The sequence below is a fragment of the Egretta garzetta genome, unplaced genomic scaffold (genome assembly GCF_000687185.1).
Source record: "Egretta garzetta isolate BGI_Z169 unplaced genomic scaffold, ASM68718v1 scaffold454, whole genome shotgun sequence".
NCBI classification, from domain to species: Eukaryota; Metazoa; Chordata; class Aves; order Pelecaniformes; family Ardeidae; genus Egretta; species Egretta garzetta.
In genome coordinates, this window is record NW_009259429.1 from 396,529 (window position 1) to 403,580 (window position 7,052).

At 43.0% G+C, this 7,052-nt stretch overlaps 1 protein-coding gene across 1 annotated transcript; it reads left to right on the forward strand.

Annotated features, from left to right (window-relative positions):
* Positions 1-299: 299 nt before the first annotated feature.
* On the forward strand, positions 300-7,046 carry LMO2 (LIM domain only 2). The gene is made up of 3 exons (XM_035892640.1): positions 300-436; positions 3,303-3,527; positions 6,230-7,046. The coding sequence occupies exons 1-3, from the start codon at positions 300-302 to the stop codon at positions 6,447-6,449; spliced, it is 582 nt and encodes a 193-aa protein (XP_035748533.1). The 3' UTR covers positions 6,450-7,046.
* Positions 7,047-7,052: the final 6 nt, after the last annotated feature.

Genomic DNA, 7,052 nt, shown 5'->3' on the forward strand with positions numbered 1-7,052 from the left:
CCCGGGCAGGGCTTCTCCCACCCCTTCATCCGACCCAGGGGCGCTGGGAACGGCTCGGGGAGAGGGCGAGCATCGCGCCTTCCCGATCCGTAGGTGTTTTCCATTCGGAGGGACCCCCCTCCGCCCCATCTTTGATCTGCCCAGCTCGCTGTTGCCGATTATAGTGAAAGGTCAGAGCTGTTATCTGCGGGTGCCCAACTTCCACATTTTCATAATGCAACTTTCAGGAGCTTGTATAAACTGCTTTGGTGGGGGCAGGGTGTTCTGCAAAGGGCACGTCGAAAGCCTTGATTGCCGGGATGAAGATAGATGAGAATTTCCCTCCCTGGGTTTCCCACTCGGGGAAGGGACCAGCTCTCGTGTCCCGATCCCGGCTCCGCAGCCACCCCATCCCTCCGGCACCGCATGCCCAGGCAGCCCGCTGGCGAGGGCACTGGTAACCCAGCACCAAACCAGTCGTTTCAGTCCTGTGCATGCTAGTAACTGCAGTTATGCTGGTCTGGAATCATGATAAGAGAGAAGAAGAAGAAGAAAAAAAAATTATAAAATCTCCGTTTTCAGATAACACTTAAAACATTGCTCTTCGTGAACTTGAGTCATTCGTGGCTTGTTTCCTGTGAGATATTAAAAATGCCATTGCTTGAAGCCCAGAGTGAGCGCATGGGGACTGTTTCTTTTGGGGATTCAATCAATTCATTCCGTGTCATATCCGATGTTGTATATATCCCAATTTCTCTTATTTTATACTGTTTTTTAAGAAACCATAATCCAAGCTCCTAGGTATATGATGTCCAGGTTTCAACTACAAAGTTTTTGTCATCTTTATTTATCTACTTACCTTGTGTTCTAGTGACCTAAGGGCTGGCTTAGAAATCTATGGACATCAAAAAGCTAATGCACAAACCAGCAGTTCTGTTCTGTGTAAACATCCGCCGGGCTGTTCCGGAGCTTAGAGCTTTTAGAGAGACCTGGCCTGGGGTTCCTGAACACCCGTAAGATGAAATATTTTGGGGTACATCTGAAGTTTCAAATAATGGATAATAAAGGATAATAAAGTGCATTTCCTTTTATTGGAAGGCTCTCAGAACTCGTCAGAGTGGAGCCCACACGTTAGGAAGGGGAGTACAGGGCCCAAATGATTAAACTTGGAAAAAAATGGGGCCTAATCACTTACAGGGTTCCCCATTATTTTAACGTAAACTCCCAGGGCAGAGAGCTGATAGGAGAAGGGACGTTATGACACAACTTGCAGGGCACAGCAGTTTAAACTTGAAGAGTGAAAACCAGAACAGTATTATAATCAGATAATATCTTAGGGCTCAGCTTGCCTAAATAAAAACTGCAGGATCAGTTGCTCAGCACAGAAGTTCTTGACCAGTGGTTGTTTCTCCCTGCTGAAGAAAGTAATTTTTGCCCAGAAAATTGCTGACCCAGTAAATAAGCGGTAGTAATGTAATTTTTTTCCTGTTGCCTGCTGGAAACTGGGAGCAGCCCGATCCTCCTCCATCAGCATGGGTCTCCTCTGCCCCCAGCAGCCTAAGGGAGGAGAGACCGGTGACAGAAACAAAGCATCGAGGGACTCCCTGCTAGAGCCAGAACCCAATAACGTATGAAAAAATTTGGGGCTCCACTCTACCAGATATTGAGCCCCTCGGTCATCATCCAGTGAAGCATAAATGTGCAAACATACGCCTTCCTTGCCGCTAGCCACAGGTTTAAAATGAAGCAAGTGCTTCAAGAATTGATCCAACAGGGTTTTTTATTAATTTCCCTGGGGTTTGGATGAGACCCTCAGTGGCAGCACCAGGTCACTGCAAACCTTGCAGAACTGAGCTCAGGCACCTTGCTTTTAATTTTTTTTTTCCTGCTGTTCTTTCTTTTTTGTTGTTTTTTTTTTTTTTTTGGCAGAACTTGTAAAATTACCCAAAAAGGCAAAGAGGAGAATTGCTTAAGAAAGTGGCTTTGAAGCAAATTCTTTCTTCATCCCCAGGTATTACCAGAACCATCCTAGATTTCAGAGCTTTTTAAAAAGGGAAAAAAAAATACCATGCATGAATAGTCAGTGCTAGTGTCATAATAAAGATTTGTACCTCCTTCACATGGGGATGTGTAAATCCCAAATAGTTGTTTGTGCTATGTTGGCATAGACCCATCCCAGGGGATTCATGTCCTTAGCTGAAGGAAAAAAAGAAGCCTTGCAGTAATACCAGGTGAAATTCTGGCTCTGTTAAAAGCAGCAGCAAAACTTGGATCTGTTGGGCACAGTCTCCCCTGTTGTATTTATTCATTTCATCCTGTTCAGAAAAATGGCGTCTCCAGACTTAGTCTTCAAATTTATGTTTCCCAATAGAAAGTTGACTGCGTGTAAAATCCCTCAGGTGCCTTTTCCAGTCCTTTAGCCCTTGGTGAGACAGAAATTCCCTTTGCTTCCAGTGGCACTGACAGTCAAAGCTTGCAAGCTCAGGTTTACGGAATGGGCTCAGATATTTTGGGGGTTCCTGCACAGATGCTTTCTGGTACTGCTGGGGTTCTTCAGTAAGTTACAGGTAAATCCAGGGGTTATCTGTATTGATTAGGTCACTTAGAGTTGTTTATAAGTTAAATCTTAAAAAGCTCATTAGGAAAAGCGTTTTTTAGTGGAAATGAAGGCATTGCTATGTGTTGTGGACAAACCAGAGTGATTTGAAAATGTGAAGAATATCGTAAGAACTCCTGGGACTTGGGTGCCATTGGCATTCATCAGCCTCCACATAGGTAACCAGCATTTCTGTGAAATGGTGGATCCAGGCAGCTTTTTGCTTCTGCTTTTGAAAAAGTGCAATCTTTAATTCCAGCAGACTCTTGTTATGGGAAAGGTGTTTCTTTTATAAGAATGGCATGGATTGAGACACATGACTGAGCAATGCATGTTCTATCCAGTAGAAGAAAAATGATGTAACTACACTGACGCCGATGTGCTAGTAAAGTAGTAGATGCCTTTACAGTAAAGAATACACACGGGTGATACAGAGATTGTCATGTTTATGCATTATTCTTTGAAGGAAAATAAAAAAAATTAGCGAATTTTTCCACACTCTTACTAACTCTTGAAATTTTAAGCTGTTCTTTCATTTAAAAGCAAAAGAAGAGCAAAGTCCTGCTCCCTCTGATGTCAGAAGTGGATAAACTGTTCACTCCTCTGAGAGAAAAATGAGGATGTAATCCCTGTTCTAACTTGACCAAACTTGTGTTTTGTTTTTCTCTCTCCTTCTTCTGACGTGGATGCTTTCAGAGTCCATTTGCCTTCTCCAATGACTCTTTCGTTCCCTCAGGGAGCCCGTGGATGAAGTCCTCCAAATCCCCCCCTCGCTGCTGACATGCGGCGGTTGCCAGCAGAACATCGGGGACCGCTATTTCCTGAAAGCCATCGACCAGTACTGGCACGAGGACTGCCTCAGCTGCGACCTGTGCGGGTGCAGGCTTGGAGAAGTGGGGAGACGGTTGTATTACAAACTGGGCAGAAAGCTCTGCAGAAGGGACTATCTCAGGTACAAACCCACTCGTTCTACCCTCCCTCCCCTTCCTTCCTTCTTTCAGCTTTCCTTTGTCATTTAATTAGTACAGCTAGTGAGCAAAGATCCATAAAGAATTCATTTTCAATTACTCTTGAATGGAAAGGCTGACAGCGGTCGCAGTTGTAACGCAGCACCATTTGCAAGCTCAGGTTTAGGGAATGGGCTCAGATATTTTGGGGGTTCCTGCACAGATGCTTTCTGGTACTGCTGGGGTTCTTCAGTAAGTTACAGGTAAATCCAGGGGTTATCTGTGTTGATTACGTCACTTGGAGTTGTTTATAGATTAAATTGTAAAAATCTCATTGGCAAAAAAGCACGTTTCTTAATGAAAATGAAAGCATTGCTACATGTTGTGGACTAAAGAGAATGATTTGAAAACGTGAGGAACATAGTAAGAACTCCTGGGACTTTAGGGTTATTGGCATTCTGCCTGCACAGACATAACCTGATAGCTCCAGGTGAACCGCGTGCTGTCAGCGTGGGATTCTGCCAAGTAGAAATTGGGAAAAGGTGCTGAATTTCAGCAAGCTCCCCCTGAGCTGGCAATGAACCAGTTCCCCCAAATGGTTTTAAGAAGTTCTGTGCTTCTCCAAGCATTGTCTTGGACCTGAAAGGTATGTAAAACCAGGTGCCAAGACTGGCAACTGATGAAAGATCATTTAGTTCTCTCATTTAAGAACACGGTATCCAAGGTAACTGAACTCAATTCATTTTCCTGACGCAGTGATATCAGCTGTATAGAGATGCTTGATTCCACCAGCCAGCAGGGCTGCCGTACCTGCTTGGTGACTGAAGTCCCTGCCTTTTACACACCGATCGATCCCTGGCTTCTTCTCCATCGCTGGTGAAGTTATCTGGGACACTTCAGGCAGAAAGACGCAATGTGTTCTGGGTTTATTGCAAAGCTACAGCCAGTACAGGAAAGTTTGATTGCACTAATTTTTGGATCCAGTGGATTTTTAGCATTCTTAAGCCGGGTTCTAAGCAGACAAGAATCTCCCCGTTTTGCTGCATCACATCCTACAAATAGACTTGGTACAGGTGTTTTCATTAACATCTCTCTGCCTCTCTGTTTTGCCAAAATTTGTAAGTAGAAGGATGAAAATGAGATTAATACATTTCACTAAAATTGATAATTAAGGATCTTTATATTCTTGATTACAATTAAAGTGTATTGATCTTTGCTGTGCTGGTTGCATACCATTTCCCCTAATGGATCCCTAATGTTCCAGGAGGTCTGTGGAACAGAACAGTGGCATTTGGTATTTTTTTCAGCTACCTTACTGAAGGCCAATTTACCTGCCAGGAAAAATAAAAAAAAAACCCAAACCCCCAAATCTCGGTAGAGTTCCTAATTACGGTGTCCCTGAACTTTACCAATGGGAATTTTGCTAAGCAGAAACTAAGAACTGAGTTCTGCTAACGGGGGCCGCTTGTAAATACTCCATGTATACAACAATCCAGTGATCCACTTTCCAAATACTTTTAATCGTAAAATGGAAGCAACAGAAAGCAAGGCAATATAATTAATGTATTTTCTTGCAGTGAAATTCAATGTTTTTATGTATTTAATAATGCAACATGTAATTGTCTTCTGTCATTAATGAAAAATTGGGCAATCCTTGTGTAACCTTTGTATTACTTTCATTGGACAGAAGTAAACACTGACATCTCCTGGTAGACAAAAGAAATGGTGTCTTCTGCTGAAAGATCTCTCTTAATTTAGTGGGCATTCTTTTTCTAGTTTGGAGGATGATGTGAAGTAGGCACAGCATATGTAAGGGAAGTGTAGGAGGTGGAAAAACTTTCCAGAATTAGTATGGAAGCTTAGAAGTCAAATTCAATAGGGGTATACTTTGAACAAATAAGAAAAAAAGGTATATATTTCTGCTTATCTATTAACGATTTGCCTTACAAACTCTGTAGCCACCAGGCTGCATGGAGGGCTGGCATTCACATGTAGCTGAGTATCTCACACTGCTCCAGGTGAATGGTAGTGGATGTTGTGAGGGGAATACGTATCTAGTGCATTAATTAGAGGCTCCTTTTGCTAGACAGTACCATCATGATCTCAGCAGGGTTTTTCAATGTGGCTCAAAGAGCGGTCCAGATCATAAAATTGTTTGGGCTAAGTATCTAGAAGGTCTTAGCATGAATCCATCTGAAACCCATCAGGAGTGATTTCATGGATATAGAAATGTTTGGGTTTGAAAGAATCTCCAGTGTGGAGGCAATGACAAGAGACAGAGGAGTCTTAGACCGTGGCTTGTGTCAACTCCTTTCTGTAAACTACAATAGCAACAGCTGAAGATAGGCAAAATTTATCAACAGAAAAGTAATTTGTATCGATCATGGAAGTGGAAGTATTAGCATGGCACAACTTTATGCTATGATCTGGGGAACCTTTACTCCCCCTGAAGCTGCTCAGCAATTCAGGATAAGGTCATTGGTCAGAGAAGTCAATTCTATTGAAAATAGGTGAGGACCTTGGACTTTCTACTTCAATTTTTGGCATTGCAATGTTCTGCTCGGCAGCTTTCCATGTGACCTCCGTCTAACTTGCCAATACTATGACTAATGGATAAGGCACTGATGTTGTGTTCTTGTTTTGACTTGGTTTTTCCCATCTCCCCAGCAAAGGAACTCTGCTTACTTCTCTGCTGTTGTTGTTTTAGGCTCTTTGGCCAAGATGGCCTCTGTGCCTCCTGCGACAAGCGAATCCGGGCTTACGAGATGACCATGCGGGTGAAGGACAAAGTGTATCACCTTGAATGCTTCAAATGTGCTGCCTGCCAGAAACACTTCTGTGTCGGGGACAGATACCTCCTCATCAACTCAGACATAGTATGTGAACAGGACATCTACGAGTGGACTAAGATAAATGGAATGATCTAGCAAAGACATGCCTCGCAGTCTGTAAAAGACGTCTCATGGGCGACACCAATGCATAGCTGCAGTGAGGAGATCATCACTTGAGCTATGGGCTTTGTCTAAAATGGGGGGAAAATACCACGGAGTCGGCCCTTTGCAGGCAGTGCTACGTAGAATCTAAACTACATATAGATGAAGAAGGGAGACCGAAGCAATAGTAGATAGACTGACTTCTGTTAGCAAAGGCGTGTGGACAATAACTGACATCACCCATGTAAATGAGAGTTGGGGAACAAACACAACGCGATAACAAATTCTCATAACTGGAAAAAGAGTAGGGACTTCTGTAAAGAGATGTTATGACTTTGTCACCTGCAGACTAGGATTGTGCAATTGAATTTTCTTTTTGTCTTGTTTTAGTTACTGAGTTTAGATGACAGCCTCTAAGGTAGACATGAGGAAGAATACTGGAAGAAAAGGGCCATCACTTCTGTGGTCATTCTACATGGCCTTACACTTTGGGTAGGAGAGAAAGTGGGAAGAGGGTGGGGGTTATTTTTGCATGGATTTTTTTTTTCTTTGAGAATGAACAGTGCATCCTCTAGTCCCAAACTCTTCTTTAAAAAA

Bases quoted from the DNA above. Each gene is read 5' to 3' on its own strand.
- LMO2 (XM_035892640.1), top strand. From the start codon at position 300: ATGAAGATAGATGAGAATTTCCCTCCCTGGGTTTCCCACTCGGGGAAG. The intron at 437-3,302 runs GTAACCCAGCAC...ATGACTCTTTCG, and splicing joins GCCCGCTGGCGAGGGCACTG to TTCCCTCAGGGAGCCCGTGG. The intron at 3,528-6,229 runs GTACAAACCCAC...TTGTTGTTTTAG, and splicing joins TGCAGAAGGGACTATCTCAG to GCTCTTTGGCCAAGATGGCC.